This window comes from Gavia stellata, chromosome 2, assembly GCF_030936135.1.
Source record: "Gavia stellata isolate bGavSte3 chromosome 2, bGavSte3.hap2, whole genome shotgun sequence".
Lineage (NCBI taxonomy): Eukaryota > Metazoa > Chordata > Aves > Gaviiformes > Gaviidae > Gavia > Gavia stellata.
The window spans coordinates 34,269,015-34,286,847 of record NC_082595.1 but is presented as its reverse complement, the minus strand read 5'-3'; the positions used below and the strand labels follow the sequence as shown (position 1 = coordinate 34,286,847).

Sequence of the window (17,833 nt, the reverse complement as noted above, 5' to 3'; positions counted from 1 at the left end):
CTGACAAAGCTAATAGAATTTGAGGATATGTACAAAAACAATCGGGGAGCAAGTCTGAATAATGATCAGTACAGGTTAAAGACACAGATTTTTGGAAGACATAATTTTATAAAAAACCCCACATCTGAGAGATGTTCTACATCTCTGAAAAAGACATATTCTGGTTGCCAATAATACTTTCATTAATAACGATTTCTCTTTGTTCTGTAGCATGATGTAGTTGGTGAGGAAGTGGCCACTTCAAGCTGTGCTTTAGTAAGACAAGAGAAATGTCCATTTTAACAGCATATCATTAGTGACTCTTTCAGAATATGGCTTGAAAGATGTACAAGTTGGCCAAAATGGCTAATATTTATTTATTATTAATATTTATTAATATGAACTTTCTCCAAACAAGCTGATTTCTGAACGCATTGCATTATACATTTGGCAGGAATGAGTTGCCAGTTTCCTGCCAGACATGCAACTATGGATAGATGTTAGTGATTTCTATGAGAAAAGATATATTCATTCACATGGGGGGAAGTTCTACTGAAAGGTATACTGATAATATTTCTTAATGTTTTTGTTGGAAAGGTTTCAACCAAGGTCAAATGTGCTTACTTCCAATCTTATTAGATGGATTTTGCTGTCTAATCTTGCAAGAGATTTTGATGACCTTTGAGCGTGTTATTTCCTTGTTTATGAATGTTCTTCCTGACCATTTACTAACTCTGAAGCAGGGAAGTATGAGTTCTGGGAAAATATAGACAGACTTTTGTAGCATTTGCATTTTCACTGCTTTATCCATGAGTATTTGTTGCTTTTTCTCAGCTTTTTGATCTTAGTAGGAATGCAAATTCTACAGGACACAAACTGTGATATTTGAAGGTTATAAGAGATACTTATTTATGGGAATTGACAAATGAGAGATTTCCAGAACAATTTGATTTGTATCAGAATGACAAAGAACTGTAAGTATTAACATCTGGGAGGAAAAAGCTCATTAGAAAATTTAAAGGATTATTGTTGAGCATGAGGATCAAGGAGAACATCATATTTTTAAAGTTTCTCTGGTCTAGGTGGGCCCTGAGTAACACCACGTCCTCCTGCTCTCCACTGCCTGCCTGATAGCATAGATCTGTAGGACTGGAGGAACCTTGAGAGGTCACCTGGCCCCTCTTTTTGCCAAGAGCAGGATCAGTGTCACTGACGCTTATTTAATCTGTGCTTCGCTAGCTCCCATGAGAAAGATCCAAAATGAGCTGGCATCTTCTGCTGCTTCCTCAACTCCATCTCTTTTGTTGTCATCAGTTGATCAGCTGATTAATTTTTATTCTGTTTTCAGTGGAGATGGGGAACAATTGATCTACCTTGTACATGTTGGGAGGCCATTTCCTCCTCCTGCAACCCCTTTGTATCAAGGGTCTCTGCATTTACTGGCTATCCATGTGTTTCCAATGAAGAAAAGAAAAAAGATTTATTGAGATAATTTGATGACTTTCTTTATGGAAGTGCTGGAATTGAGAGAATCTTTATCAAGAACCTCATAATTTGTGATTAACCCAACTACTGAGTACTTGGGTCTCTAAAAAAGTGTAGAGCTGAATTGCAGCGGTTGCCTGGGTTACAGTGATTGCTATGATTTATGAAACAATCTCTTAGAATGACATCCATCTGTCTCAAAACACAGACCACATATAATTCACTAAGCCTGTCTTGATTACTCTGACGTTATTGATTTAAAAATAGGTACGTTAGTGTATAATTTTAAAATGTGTAATCTATGTGATGCATGAAAAATTAAATCAGCAGCTTTTACAATGGTAAATGTAGCACGCTGGAGTACCTTTACTAACACCAGTCTGCATGGAGGCTCCCTCAACTGAATTGGTTGTTCTTTAGATACATAGTGAACCATCCTCACAATGTTCTTGGAAACACCCCTTCTTTCTATCTGGCTTCATCTTGCTCCTTCACTTTTGCAGTCCAATACACCCCACTTCATGAGCTCTTTAGTTTTTTAAGTCAAAAAGCATGAGCGTTTGCTTCTTCTTGTCATAATTTTAAGGCCTATACAGGTCTCTGTCCCTTGGCTAAGGCATCACCCATTGCATTACCTCAGTAAATGTTGACTTCTGAACATCCTTTTCAAAGGTGGCTTTTAGATAGCTCATGAGGCCTCCTTTTCTAAAATAGGCTTTCTAGGCAGCTGTGTGTTAAAACACTTGCCATAAAGTATTTTCTATTTACAAGTCTTACGTAGGTAGTTCTTTAAAAGCTTTAATTGCAACGTTCTTTCTATAATACATCACAGCAAAAAAAAATGCTGTCACAATTCAGTGTCTGGCTGAAGCTGATGAATATTTGAGCTGCTGTGGCCCTGTTGGCACTTTCTGATGATGGTGAGCTGTCTCAAAATGAAGCAGGCAGAAAAAAGCAGCTCATTTTTGCCTGATTCTACTTGCTAAGCCAGGTCAATCCCCCTGTGCTTGCTGGTGCCACGTAAAGGAGAGACTGGAAACATCTGGTTGGGGACAGAGGAAGAGGAGTGGGACTCCAGCAATCTGGGCTGAGATTTGCTGGATCTGCTGTGAAACTGCACTGTGAAAATGGCTTTTCAAGTTCTCTTAAATCACTTGGTAGTTTCGGTCTTGAGATCTTCAGCAATAAAATTATGGTTTAGGAGCTGTTTCCTTCTATCAGTCTGCAATTTCTGAGATAATATCTCTTCATCAAAAATAGTTTTAAAGGTCTTTAGTACTATACCACTTGTCTCGAGCTGAAGTCACAGGCATATTTTGACAGTTTGCCTACTCACTTGTATTTAAAATCATGATTATATTTGGAGATCTCAGGCATATACACAGAATCTGCCTGCAGAAAACATCTCCAAATTTAAAAAAGAAATCATATTCCTTTAACAATGAATTCTATTAATTTCTATACCTTTTAGTGTCCTTGTCTGAAAGAGCTAATCCATTGCCTATGTCCTGCTCAGAACTGTTTTATGCTTGGAGGAAAATAATTAGCCTTTTACAATTCTACAACTTTCTGGTGTTGCAATATGTTTTCTTCTTGGCTCCTTCCTTGTAAGCACATCCATTAAATTGTAATGTGATTTATTAATATAAATAAGAGATTGCTATCCACAACTATAACAGATCCCCTAAATTTCATTGATCAAATGGAGAGAATTTTACAGCCATCAAAAAAATGGTCATAGTGACTGTTGCCAGAGAAGGAATTGTGCAGTCTTCCCGTGTTTGTGCTTTGCTAGTCCCATGTCCCTTGAGCAATAGCTCATGCACTTGGGCAAATGAAGCTGATGGCAAATATATTCTTTACATGGACTGCTTGCACTCACCTTCCCAAGTGGCTACTCTCCAGTGTGCAAGACATTTCAAAATCAGAGTACCTGGTACCATTTCCATGGGTTTTTTGACTGTTTCTTTGTTTCTGGCCATCATGTGCTCACTCCTAGTCATTCACCAGCTCAATGAATTAGATATTCTTCTGCTATCAGTTCTGACAGACACAGACATCACCCCTTGCCATTTCTGGGACGACTTCAGCAATGCGGGCAGTGAGACTATGCCTTTGTCTCATACTGCCAGGCATTTCTACGTGAGGTTCAGTACCTTCAAAGTTTTGACTGGGCAAGAGTGCAACCTCAGTTTTCCTGTCATACCAACAAAATGTTTTCTTTGCAGCTGCCAACCTGGCAGTCATTGTGTAAATCCCATATATCTCATGGTGGTCACACAGGAATATTGTGTTTTTCCTCTGTGCTCTCATCTTAGGTCTCCAAGAAAAAATGGGGAAGTGCTTTTGAACAACTGTGACCTTTCCAGTCTAAATATCTGCTACAGTTTGTTTGAAACTGTTCACATTTCATTTCCCTTCTGTGGCTCACATCTGTCTTAGGGTCCTACAAGGCTTGTGTCAGCCTTGATTGATGGAGAGGTATGAGGGCAAAATGTAAAAAGGGTGGACATCTGGCAAGTAAAAACGAACTGTCATGCAGTATATTTTACTGGGGTCAGCTCAGTTGTGGTATTCCAGGGAAGGATATCTTTACTGTTGGTGGCAGGGTGGTTGGACTGAGGGATGAGACCCTGAAAGCAGCTCTTGGCCTTGCACTATGGCCTATGATTGCCCTTGACTTGCATCATTGTCCACGTAGAGAGAAATGTGGGAAGCAAAATAAGACCCCAAATAGAGAATTATGTATAAAATATGTGTGTGTGTGTCTGCTCACATAAAAAAATAAATATTTTCCTAGAAGTTTTAAACACTTGATGATGAACCTGTTGTAGAAGGATTTTTAACGCTGTTTGAAGATGTTTATATCAACTTAATACAAATGTATTAAAACCTTTTAGGCAATAAAAAGCTCTGTGCAAAGGGCTGATCCTTTGAGAACAGTGACAAAGGAACATCAAGAAAAGAAACCATCCAACTGCTCCCTTGTCAGAAACACAACACCGACTGGCAGGAGAACACCTCATCAGGGAAGACTGACACCTTTTGAACCAGAAAAAGTAAGCCAGTAGCAAGGACTATTTAGACTGCCTTTATTTTCTTTTTACAGTATTGTTCAGAAGCTGGATCGGGATCATGATCCCCACATAGTTATTGCTTGGTCTTCTTTCCCTGGTACTGGGGGGGGTTGCCAGAAATTGTCTTAGAGACTGTATGTACATTGAGCTATTGGGGCACCTGCAGGCCAGAGCATGGGTGAATCCTTTGAAACCTGCCCACCCTGCTCTCAGAAAAAGTTCAGAGGTGATCACATGCCCCAAGTATTGGGGCATCGCATGGGCCAGTGGGTCCCTGGGGGCAAGGAGCTGGGAGCATCAGGGGCTCCCCAGGGGGTCTGGCAGGGCAGGGCCCATCCCACTGCCCCAGCCAAGGAGGAGGAGGGCAGGCTGGGGATGGGAGTCAGGGTCAGGCCAGAATCCCAATCGTCAAAGCCCATAGTGACGAGGCAGGTCTGGGGTTACACCAGGACGTCAGCCCATGGGTCAGGGCTGGGCTTTGGATCAATGCGGTGCACTGCCAGGCACAGGCATAGGTGCAATGCAACCCAACAAGGACCCAGTGGGAGAGCCACAGCTGAAATGCAGCTCCCAAGAAAAGGAGGGGAGGGGCCCTGTCTCCAGCTTCTTCCAGCCCTTTCACCCACATCTCTTTCTTCACAACAGTCTGAACCAAGATTAGGCACCTGCACCATATCAGCAAGCTGGTTGTGCGGACAGCCAGCAAAACTCCTAGGAAGGGGAAGTGCACTCCAGCCATGTCACTGATAGATCCCATGTCACAGAGAAGCATGACTGTATGTCAGGGCCTCTCCATTTTGCTTCAGGTTGTACCTCAACCCTCTCCTACTGGGAGAAGAACAGATGATAGGAAATCACCTGGAGCTGTCTCGCATCTGAATGATTTTAAGGAACCTAACTCATCTTCCTGTGTAAAAGGTAAGATTTGTGGGAACCTTCTGCCTGCTTAGAGTGGTCTGCAAATGACTTGGAGACACTGGTCCGCAGCTCTTGGCTGACAGGCAATGTGTTGTCACTAAAACTCTCCTATGATTCTTGGAAGAATTATAAAATTTATATTTGACAAGACAGGAAAAAGAGATTGTGCTGTTGCCTGCCATTTACTCATTGAGTTTGTTGTCGTGGAAGCCCAGAAGGTGGAGAATAGATGTGATCTGCACTTCACTTTGGTCCAGGACAAAGCACCTTCAGGAGGATGGGCAAGCTGTTAGCAAGTATATATTACCAGTATAAGAAGCAATGTGTTACAAGAAGCTGAGAGCTAGCATCTTTAAAAAACCTTCTGAGATAAATACAGAAACATGTGATTCAGCAATTTTCATAGGCTTTCAATTACCCCTTTTACTTTGCTTTTTCTCATAGGCAGGCCTTTGCCCATTTCAGATAGCTCAGAAGACATGCCCCTGTCACATAACCACAGCAACAGCACTTGCAGCTTTGCACTCTGCAGTAACAATGAAGAAACAGAGGTATTTCACCATGTAACCCTATAAAATAATTCAGTGAGTCTGTGATCTTAGTTTTCATATACAGCATGCTAACTCCCATTTAGCTGTGAACAATACTCTCCTGGCTTTATTTTCTTGCCGCTACTCATGATAAGTTCAGTCTTTAAAACAATATTGCAATGACTTACAAATAATATAGTAGATTTCTTTATCAAGATATTCCTGCACAACTGTTGGACATTAATAGATTTGTTGCTAGTAAACATTTTAATTTTGGCTCAAGAAGAAGAGACTCTTAATCTTAAAAAGACAGAAAAATCACTAAAACCTCAGAATAAAGTGGCTTTTGTGACCACGCACAGGAGAATTGGCATAACTACATATGACAACAAAGTACATACAGACTGTTCTACTTTTCTGGATGCTGAAGCAAAGGTTTGAGCAACTTATTGTGCTGGCTCTTATATGATCAGCAACTGTCTTCTTTCCATTTGTGAACTGAAATAAAACACAACAAGAGAAAGAAAATCTTCCATTCCCATTTCCTATGTGATGCAGTGGACACAGAGCTTTAGGGATGGATCTGGCAACTTCAAGCACTGCGTTTACAGCTTTTTGCTGGAGCGTATCATTGCACTGTGGGGAGCAGTACTCCCTGTTCCTTTGGATCCCACAGTTCAAAATACATCACATCTTCAAACTGTAATCAACATTAGTTAGTAACTGTTCTGGATGCTATGTGCCAGATGTCAATTAACTTAAGGCTCCTTTATGCTGCCAGACAGTGCAAAGAGCACTCATTGTAACGGTAAATTGGACGTGTAACATCCTTAATAGCCCTTAGTTATATAGTTAGCATTACCTACAGCTAAGAACCATGTAATTTGTTTTGGAAGAGCGGATCTAGCTAACACAGGTACCTTTCTTTGCAAATCAGTAACCCAATATTCAGAGATAGTTCTGTTCTTTGTTCTTGTGTTTATTCTCTCCATTTCCTATACTGTAGTTTCACCAGAAGGTGTCCCCTCATTGTTGGACTTTCTCTGCTATCTTTTCTTTGCAAACTGAAGTTAATTGGAATTAATGTGCAACATTTCTACTTATGACTAAAAGATCAAAATTCATTACAAATGCAAGGCAATGACAGAAAGAAGGGCAGCTTTCCTCTGTGTGTGTGAAAGTAAATATGTTTTTTGCACAGTTGATTAAAACTAATGAAAATATGTTTAAAACATTTCTGTTTATATAACACTGACTGTGATGTTTTCATAATATAGCCTCCAAAATCAGTATTATCTAGAAGTTCAGTGTTACATCAAGAAAGAAGAAAAAGTGAGGAAGAGGTGCAGCAAAAAATAGAGTATCGTGATGGAAAGGTGAGATAAAATAGGTTGCAAAAATACTTGAAGAGATCACCAACAGGACTGCAGTATAGATGGGAATCACTGCTTCAAGTAGCCAGAGGCAATTATGTCTCCAATTAACTGTCTGTTCCTTAAGAGAGCTGAAGTGTAAAGTTCACACCATGAATGGTAGGAAATATCTATAGCTGATGGGCTGGAAATCAAGTAACCAAATTATTTTCTTCTCTCCCACATGGATTTGCTCTATGAATTCACCAAGTCTTTTTTGTTTCAGCTACCTGATTTGTGGGCTGGGAGGAATAATATGCCTACCATTAGAAATGAAAATGTCCTAGTGGGGTAGTGATGGTGTTTTGTAGTGCAAGATTAAAGGCCATTCTTTTCTTTCCTTGGAAGTGAATCTAATAGCAGTGAGCTGTGCCAGCTGGACACCACTTGTGGGAGGAGTCTTTCATTACACACAGCTGGCCACACCTGGAGTAGCATCAGTGGAGTTGGGCTTGATGCAGCCTGTCCAGTTTGCTGAAGCAACCTGTCAAAATCCCCAGCGATTCCCCAGCTGCATCTAGAGATTGCTTCCAGCTGCCCTTTGTCCTGAGGCCCATAGCTCAGCTTGGCAGCTGGTTTCATCCCTTTCCTGGAAGTCCCTGTCTTCCAGGAGGGGATAAGTGGGCAATTCCTGCTGGCTTCCCATTGTGTCCCTGCACTCCTTGCTACAAAACTGGATAGTTCGTTCCTGAGTGGCCATGTCACCATGTGACCAGCACCTCATTGAAAGGCTGATTCTGTAGATGAGTCTATGCAGTGGAAATCTGGTGTGTTGCTGTTGGGAAAGGTTGTCAGCAAGCTGACCAGGTGAACTGGTGCTAGTTTCACTCCTGATAGACAAGCAGTCTTTCCAACACTGTCACTGCTCATCCAGGCCAAATCTGAACTCAGTCCCAGATGTGTCTTCAATTACACTGCTCCAAGAAGACTTATCCTGTTAAAACATTCCCTTGATAATTGACTGAGTTGTCAATTCTGGATAAGGTTTTCGGCTAGATAAAGTTAAGACAGTAACTCAGTTTCTGTGTCTGTTCAGTTCTGGGCTTCTCTTCTCACCCTGCCAATACAGATGTTGATTAATGAAACCGTGAGCAGTCATAGAAATGGCTTTTGCAATGTAACAGTTGTTCAGGGAATACTGGATTGAGATGCCAATTCTTTTATAGCTAATGCTGAGATGGACTCTATGAAAGCTTCTACCAATCACAATTCCCTCTTGTAGAAGTAGCAAATGCAATATCTGTTGTTTTGATCCTCAAAAGAAAAAGAATTGTGAAAAAAGTTCACTCTGACATTTTTACCACTGAATTTTATTCATAAAATAGAGTGGTGGGCTGGAGTTCCTTGTACAACTAGAGAGAGAGGTCAAAATGGGATTTGATGACTTTAGAAAGAGATATTAGCTCTCATTTAAACTATGTGGACTTCTTGTAGCAATGCCTTTTGTCATAAGTAGGTGTAAAAACATCTTTCCATTACTAACTAGTAATGTTTAAATAAAATAGTTTCTAAAAACTGAACTCTTGCCCTCAGTAATCATTACAATGCCTGTTTGGGGAAATACCACATTTCTCTTCCCCCAAGCATATTTATTCCTTTTTTTTTTTTTTTCTGTTGGGAGGTATTCCTTTTTTGTGGAGAGTCTGATAAAATTGGAACCATATGGCAGAGCTATAGTGCATCTTCTGGTTGTTGACTTCTTTGGACTTCACCAAAGGAATTACATTATGGGATTTGATATATGCTGAACAGAACCAGCTACCATAGTAATTCCAGGAAAATTGATTAACCTGAGGCTATGCTGGGTATGAAGTCTTCTTTGACCATTGTATTGTTTGTAGAAGAGCACAATGATGACCTTATTGCTCCCTGTTCTTAAGAACTCTTGAGCAATTTGCAGATCTCTGCATGCAGCTACATTTAATTCTGTAGTACTGAATGTCCATGCAGGGTTATGTTACTTGGAATAAGATGGTTGTTAACGTATGTCAGCAGTCTGTGTTAATACATCAAGTTCAATCATTTTGGTTCACACAGTCCAGAACTGGGGTCTCCTGAGTGACTTGTGTGGAAGGTGTACAAGCGTATGTGAAATGAGTACAGACAGTCACTCACTGAAGTTGGTCAAGGAAAAACCTGAATGGCTTCCCTATTGCCACAGGGCTGTGTGCCTTACCTCTCTTAACAGAAAAGCAAGGTGGTGGGGTGGGAACTTGGGCCGAGTGCTAGAAGCTCATTTTGTGAAAAGAAAATTACTTTGGGCCTCTTTTACACACAAATGAGGCAAAAATAATGTACCTGTGCTGCAGAGATAGCTTTTGAAATACAAAGGCATAGCATAACTTACTTCAAGCTCCAATTTAATTGGAAGGCAGTGCAATGTTATTAATTTCCTTTGACTTCATTTACGTTAGATGCTCTATGTGTTTGAAGGTAGAAGAGGTGCTTACTGATGGACGTCGAATCATCACTTTCCGCAATGGTACTAAAAAGGAGATCAGTGCTGATAAAAGGATGACAACAATTAGCTTTTTCAATGGAGATGTAAAGAAGATCATGCCAGATCAGAGAGTGGTGTGTACAATTTTTTTTTCTTTAAGGAAAATAAAATGATTAAGTGATTTTTGAACAAGGTCCTATCATTTATCTTGGATCTATCAATTCTGGGAGAAATTGATGAGGAAGGGTGTTGGTTTACCTACCCTGACCGGTGCAACTGCTTCATCTACAAGGACAAAAGTGAAAAGAGACAAAGGTAACAGTCAAAGAAGGAACAAATGGGTAGTTGGCCAAGCAGATTAAAGGAAACTGAAAGAAGGTAAAGGGCAGGGGCAGCCATCTGAAGCCAGCACTGGTTTTTACACATTTGTAGGGTAGGTAGCACAGGGGGCTCTTCCCTTTTGGCATTATGTAAATATAAATAGTTAATAATAATGTGATCTAGAATGGAAATGAGTGAGGCCTTGGCAGTAGTGGGACTATTTCAAATTAATAGTGCATGGGTGGGAGCCAAAGCAAAGAGGTGGGAAGATGACTCTCATGCGTGCACTGTTCTCTTGTATGCTACAGAGATGAAAGGAGCATCATCTAGACAGCCATGAGGAGGGGGGTGAATGAGAGGAAGGAACAGTAATGCAAACATAGCTACTTTTATGGATGGCAGATGCAGAAAATTACCTTGAAATGACTTTTTTAAGATGGCTTATTTTTAAGCACATTGTTATGGTTGAATCTGCTTATGCAAATATTGTGAACATGCTGCAAACACTTCACTCTCCTTCCAGATTTATTATTATGCAGATGCACAGACAACCCACACTGCTTATCCAGATGGCCTGGAGGTGCTGCAGTTCCCTAATAATCAGATAGGTATGCAAGAGTTCATAGATGTGAACTATATTTGCAGGAAGGTTTCTATTACGAAAGTGTCGTCTGGTTCTGACTCCAGCAGATTGAGTATTTTCTTCTTGTTTTGCATTGTCTTTGCATTTCACTTCCAGTATGTTCAATCACTTTACTGCTCAGTTTCCTCCTACAAAGCAAAGATAATAATGGGATGTAAATGCATCTCTTCTAATTTTGATTATCTGATTATCTGATTCTTTAATTTCTTTAGCAGTATGCTGGATATCATTTCCATCCTCAGTACAATGTCCAAAAAAAATTTGATCTAGCTCTGTGTAAAGCAACATGAAAGAATACTAGACAGACTTTTTACATCTTCTTTTCCACAGAAAAACATTATCCTGATGGCACTCAAGAAATCGTGTTCCCAGATCACACAGTGAAATGCCTCTATAGTGACGGATTCAAGGAAACTTTTTTCCCAGATGGTACAGTAGTAAAAGTAGAAAAGTAAGTCTCATGTCAATGACAGAAACCAGGCATTGGACACAGGTACAATGATACTGACATTTAAAACTGTGGCTGGATTCTGCAGGGCTGGGAAATTTCCAGATGAAAGGAGAAAGGACTTGTGTGATAATGAGGGTTTTGCTACAATGAGGCACTGAAAATGGTTCACTTCTACTTAGATGATAGGTGACTGTTCGTCACTGGCAAAGTGACTGTGAAATATTGCTCATTTAGTTCCATGTAACTTTACACTAGCCAGGGTTGCTGGGAGATCTGCAGTTGTCTGTATTAACAATGTGGGTATTAAAGGACTCAGGAAGAGGACTCCTGAGCTCTATTGCTAGTTTTTTGGCTCCCTTTCTGATCTTGGGCAAGGCTTTTCATATATTATCTCTCTATTTCTCCACATAAAATGAAGAAAAACCACAATAGGACTTTCTTACACATGCCTCTTCTGGGCTTAGGGAGGATCCTATTGTAAAATAGATTTCTTGCTTGCAAAATGCCTTGAGATCCCTGCATGAAGAAGTCATGTAAAATGCAAATCTCACCATCCATTAGGTATGATACTATGTATGGAAGTACCTTTGTATTGAAATCTTATTGTGAGATCAAATCTTTAATGCCATTCCATGTAAATTCTGAGGTGAATTATAACCTAGCTGAGAAAGTTTCCACTTGACATTATTTTCCACTTTCATTGTGTCACATTAGACAGCTCAAATGAGATAGGTTAATAACAGACAGTGCCTTCTCATCACTTCATTCATTGCTATTTCTTTCAGGAATGGAGATAAAACAGTGGTATTCAGTAACGGCCAAAAGGAGATTCACACTGTGCGGTTCAAGAGGCGGGAGTACCCGGATGGCACTGTAAAAACGGTGTACTGCAATGGCAGACAGGAAACCAAGTACTCCACTGGACGAGTTCGAATCAAAGATGAGGAGGGTAATATCATCCTAGATAAGAAGTGATTCCTCCCCTCAAAGGGCTGCACTGTACGTAAGTAGCTCAACCCATTTTCTTGGCAGGTCATAACTGTTAGGAAGATTTAAGCCTTGTGAAAATGAATGGATAGATCTGTAGGGCTGAAATTTACTTTAGCTCAGTGACTGATGCTTAGTTTGGAATAACCTTACCTGAATGAAATGTCTCTTGAGTGAGACTTGAAGGAGATGCAGTCATGCCCTCTTTGTGTATGTAACATTAAAATAAATGCCCATAATACTTCTTATCATCAAAGTGTTTGTTTCATCATACCGATCACAATTTCCCTTGTTTTTCTGCTAGTTAGTTACAAAAGTGACTACAATTAAGGAGCATAGTGTAAGAACCTCACATCTACAAAGCTTTCTGAATTTCAGTTCAATGCTGCCTTATGATGACTAAAACGAATCCACGTGTTTTTTTTTTTTTTCTCAGGTAACCATGGCAAAAAATGTGGAAGTGATAAATGTTTTCAGTTTGGTTGGGTTCTTCGGAGCAGAAGAACCCAGTACGTATCAGGCCTTATCATGAGCTGTACGTTAGACCAAAACCTGAGCAGGAGTTGAGTGAACAGTCACAGCTCTGGATGTCCCTTCCAACCTAAATTATTCAATAATTATGTAATCATAACCTAAGAACTCTGTCTCGTGCATTTGAAGACATAATGTAATGTTTATTCCACCCTCGTCATTTTTCTGGATGAAACAGCCCTTTCTTCTTCCTCCAGCAGTCTTTCCTCAGACCTTCTCTGTGTTGCTCTGTTTTTGCATTAACCTTTCCCACTACTGCCTTTATTCTTCCAGTAGTGCAAAAATATTTCTGGTCAGTGAATCTCTCCAGCTTTAAGGCTTATTGGATGGCACTTTATACCCGTGGGGATTAATCATTTATCTGCTGCTGCTTTCAACTGCCTTCCCTGTAGACTGCCTGTCCATCATCTGCCTTGAATTCTTCCAGAGCACCGAAGCATTTCCCCTGTAGAGCTCAGCTCATTACCTGCCCATTGACTGAGAAGACCAATTATCTCCTTATGCCCTTCAAATTCCTGTAGTAACAAACACTCTTTCACAGCATGCTGCTTTAGCCTTTTCTCACACCTAAGTGCAAAATAATTGCAAGATTATGGAATTGCTCTTCTCTTCAGTTTCCAGTGGGTCAGACTATCGACAAATCACCATTCAAATTACAGAGCATCTTTGGAAGAAATAGATTGAATAGAGCAAGAAGCATTGCTAATATTGATCATATACATGCTTCAGTTTATGAATTTCAGTATGATGCTGTGGACATTCATACTGTTTGATGTTGGCTGGTGTGATAATAAAATTGCATTGTTTTTCCTTTACTCCTGTCTAACAAAGGAACAATTTATAAACCTGTGCTTTTCACTACTGAAATATTTAATATATTTTGTGTTTTATAAAAGGAAACTCTAATTAAAAGAAATACAAAATATCATTCTTTTCCATGTGTTTCACTACAAATTTCAGTTCAGTGCCACCTTATGCTGACCAAAACAAACCTATGTTGATTTTTTTTCTCAATTAAGCATCATGAAAAAAGTGAATGGGATTAATGTTTTCAGTTTGGCTGGGAAACTACATGTGATACTAATGTTTTCTAAAGGGCCACTGTTTTTATTCCTAAGAATTCCTTTTAACAAAAGGTCCCTGTTCTCCAGTTAATATACTGACATTCTCTTTGTTTCTATAATAATACAGAAAACAGGCTTTGTTTGCAGCTTTTAGCCTTAAATCGCTGTTTGCCATTCAGTAACCTGTGTATATAATCCCTTCTAATTGTAAATTAAATAAGGAACAATTTTCTTTGTATGCTGCTTGCTCCTTCCTTCATTAAACACTCTTGACTGCACTTGCAGGAAGCATTTTGATTCTGGAATAATTCGGCTTACGGTCATGCACAGGTGTAACATGTACGGGATATGTGCAATCCAGTCTCTAAAACTACACATGCAGCGATGCATGTGTGCAAACACCTTGCTGACGTATGCATTTACCTTGCTGACGCATGCACTCACCTTGTTAGCACCTGCTTACAGGGATGTTGTAAAGGTATGTAAGTATGGGCCTGGTTCTACTTTCTGGGAAATCAATGGCAAACCTTCCACTGGTGAAATCAAAGGGTGAGACTATTGACGATTTCACAGTACTTTTGCCAACCCGTATCTGGCCACCTTTTTTACCAAGACATGTTTTTCAAGTGATATTTTACAGTATAATAGAAAAGGGATTATTGAAATAAGGGGCACAAATTTTGTTTGAAAAGGAGGAGACAGAAAAACACCTACATAAATTACAAGCTCTGTCAGGCATGTTGTAACTGGGAGTCCTTCGCAGACCAGTTATGACATATGCCACATTATTTTTCACAGGCTGATTCTCACACCCTATCTCCTCCACCTTCCACTCGCATTAGTTAACCAGAACCAGTAATGGCTCTACCAGCTACAGTTGTAGGAACACCAATAATCCAAATTAAGTGTGACTGCATATGTACTTAAACTGTAGCAATATATATACCTACTTTACTATGGGTTTTGTCCTAGATGGTTTATAGTGAACAAATTTTTATGAATCCTTGAGGGAGATGGAACACAGTTGGGAAACCCCACTTCTCATATTTCCACAGGTTTTCTGGCATTAGCTGAAGCATGCTACGGCCAGTATTTGGCCTCAGTTTTGATTAAAATTTAGAATACGCTGTGACTTCTGAACAGTGTTACTTCCATTCAAACAGCTGGGGGCAGCAAAGATGTACAAGGGAAGGGTAGTATTTTGACCATCATCTCAAATGCTTCAGTTCAGCGTTAGTATTTTTCCATGCACAGCCGATCAGCAGTTTTATTGCAAGCAAAACAAAGCTGCCTAACCACTGTACCCATCAAGTGGCTAATGCAGAGTCTGCGAGAGAGAGGTTTGATCCAGTCTTCTAAATGTGGTATTTGCAGTTTATATTCTGCGCTCTGATAACAAATATCTCTGTTACCTTGGGAATCCTAATTATATCTTTATGAAGAGTTTATCTGAAACAAAACACTGGAGCCGTCTATAGATATTTTAAAAATTACTTTCCGTAAGAATTTCTACAGAAACCTTTTGGTCATAAAATGAAAGTTATTTCATACTGTTGTTTCATACAATGCAAAATTAATTTCTGGAAATGAATGTCAGGAAGCTCACTGGATTCTTCAAAAACATAATAGTTTTGTGTCATTCATATTACCTGCACCCTTGCAAACTGAGTGCATGTTGAATGCTTCCTGGTGTAAAGTGACTAGTTTTTCAAGTCATAAAGACCCCTTTGTTAGGAAAAGAAAAGAAGTAAAGATCACTGAGAAAAATAATTAAAAAAAAGACTGGCATTTCTGAGGCTGTTTTGAGAAATGCAGTTCTGCATTTTTATTCTGGGATTACTTTAATATTGCAAGAATTACTTTAAAAAATTAGTCAGGACTTTAATTTTAAAAAATAATCTCTCATGGTAATTGCTAAATCACATTTTTTAAATTGTGTATTGTTTGAGATATCTCTCTTTCTAACACAATTTCAGTGTACATCTACCTCCTTCCAGCTAAAGTTGTCATTTATGATATGTCTATATAACCTAACATCATGAAGTTACACAGAAGTTAAATAGCCTGCCCTTTTCTTTGTGTTCTGCTGTTTTGATGGTAACTGTTTGCTCACTAATTTGTTTATTTCCTTTATGATGCTCTTTACATCTGTCCCATGCCTGGAAGCTTGAAGTGCAGCTTCATTGAAAGGAAAAATAAGGACAAAATCTCCCACCTGGGGGATAGGCCTCTGATCTTTATCAGAGAGGAAATAGGGGCGTGTGGTTAACTTGTAGTTGCAGAAGTCAGGTGTAGGTAACCAGCGGCTGAGTTGGGCAGACTTGTGTGGAGAATGCCCGACTCCTGGCAGTTGTTTATTTTTAGCTTCAGCTTTTGCTTGGGAGAGTATTTTTGGCATGTTCATCCTCTCCCGCAGCTGGGAAGTCAGTGTTTTTCTTGGATGTGCTCTGGCAGTTTTCTTGGTCAGGGTAGCCACCTTACGAACTGATCCTCTTGCAGCCTGCAGGGCAGGTTGTACTGAAGAAGCAGAAGTACATTTAGCCACTTTTCTGCAAGTGAGCAAGCCAGGAGTCTCTTCAGTCGCGGTCTCACCAGCTGTGCTCCAGGGCACTGGCCTTCTGTCAGCCTTTGTCCCGGTCACTTGGTTTTGCCTGAAAGTGTCAATCTGCTTGTAGTTCAGCAGTTCAACAATATCATGAAGAAGTTTTCTTTTCACAGTGTCATCAATGGAACAGTCTAAACACAAGGCCGGACTGTAGTTGACTTCTAAAAGCCACGGCTTGAATTTGTCATCAATCAGGATGTCAAAGCCAAAGAGCTCAAAGCAATTGGAAGCCATTGGTAAGGGGGTTACAGCGAGCAGGGTGAGAATCACTATGTTATTGATCCTCTGCCAGAGGAGCATGTCATCAACCCCAAATATTCGAAGGTAAGAACGAAATTTGCTCAATGTCCATTTGCAGCCACAGCCAATCCCTTCTTTGTATTTTTTATATGAAGGTCCGTATTTGTTGATGCTGGTGTTTGTTAGATGGGCATAGACATTGTCCAGAGAACCAAGGTCAAACTTTTCAGTGGCAAACCTCACCAGTCCTTCTTCGTAAATGTAAATGGTGAGGGGGCAAAAACTGGTGACACACACATAAAGGCGCAGATCCAGTTTATACCCTGAAATGAGCAAAGGGTTGCTAATGTACTTCTGCACAACGACTGTACAGTCATATACTAAGTCTTTAATGTCTTGGAAAATGAGTATGCCCCTTCCACGGGAGAGGTCCACAGGCTTGCAAATCCAGTAGCTAGGTTTTCTGCCTACTGACTGTCCCTCCTTGCTGTATTCTGCTATAAATTTGACATAGTCATTGGGCATGATGAATGCCACTGGACTAAATTCATACAGAGCTGATCCATATGCTCCTTTCATACGTTTCAGATGCCTTGCCAAATAGTCTTTTCTGGTGATCTGGACAGCTTCTGGGTAGTGGTTGAGCCTCTGCCATGGTTTAATGCTGTGGTGGTCTGTCATGCGGAAAGGTGAGTTCCGCCAGTACAGGTTCCAGTCTGCATCATCTTGCTCCTTTTTGTCAAATTCAGTCCAGCCACGTTCCAGTAAAACCTCACGGACTATTGCAGGGACATTCTCATGGAGACGGAACACCAAAGGCCTCAAGACAGCTCTTGTATCATAGTCATCTGCCATCATTTCCACCTTACTAGCTGAAAGAAAACAGAATCATCAGGAAGGAAACAACAAAATTAATGCCACAGATTGTGCTAGCAGTCATCACCTTCACTGTATTCTTAATACCTGTCACTCCCAATGTATTCTCAAAGTATGTCACCCCCGTGTGTTTCTATGGTCCATGATTGAGAAGACAAGGCTGTGTTTAAGCTGAAAGATATAGAAAGGACATCAATTCCAGATAGGTGCTAAGACAGCACAAAGCATTGCTGCAAAGTTATATGTCTCCACACTTTATTTACTTTTTCTTTGA

At 40.1% G+C, this 17,833-nt stretch overlaps 2 protein-coding genes across 2 annotated transcripts in view; one reads left to right on the top strand and one right to left on the bottom strand.

Moving 5' to 3' along the window:
- Window positions 1–12,231, top strand: part of LOC104258867 (centromere protein J) — a 38,466-nt gene extending 26,235 nt beyond the window's left edge. The window contains 9 exon segments of the mRNA XM_059828003.1: window positions 4,365–4,523; window positions 5,348–5,459; window positions 5,904–6,008; window positions 6,270–6,424; window positions 7,267–7,365; window positions 9,835–9,975; window positions 10,686–10,770; window positions 11,136–11,256; window positions 12,042–12,231. Coding sequence (XP_059683986.1) covers window positions 4,365–4,523; window positions 5,348–5,459; window positions 5,904–6,008; window positions 6,270–6,424; window positions 7,267–7,365; window positions 9,835–9,975; window positions 10,686–10,770; window positions 11,136–11,256; window positions 12,042–12,231 — 1,167 coding nt within the window.
- A 3,651-nt stretch (window positions 12,232–15,882) lies between these two features.
- On the bottom strand, window positions 15,883–17,541 carry TTLL2 (tubulin tyrosine ligase like 2). Its single transcript, XM_009814073.2, has one exon. It carries the CDS (start codon window positions 17,539–17,541, stop codon window positions 15,883–15,885), a length of 1,659 nt encoding a protein of 552 aa, XP_009812375.2.
- Between the last annotated feature and the right edge of the window lie 292 nt (window positions 17,542–17,833).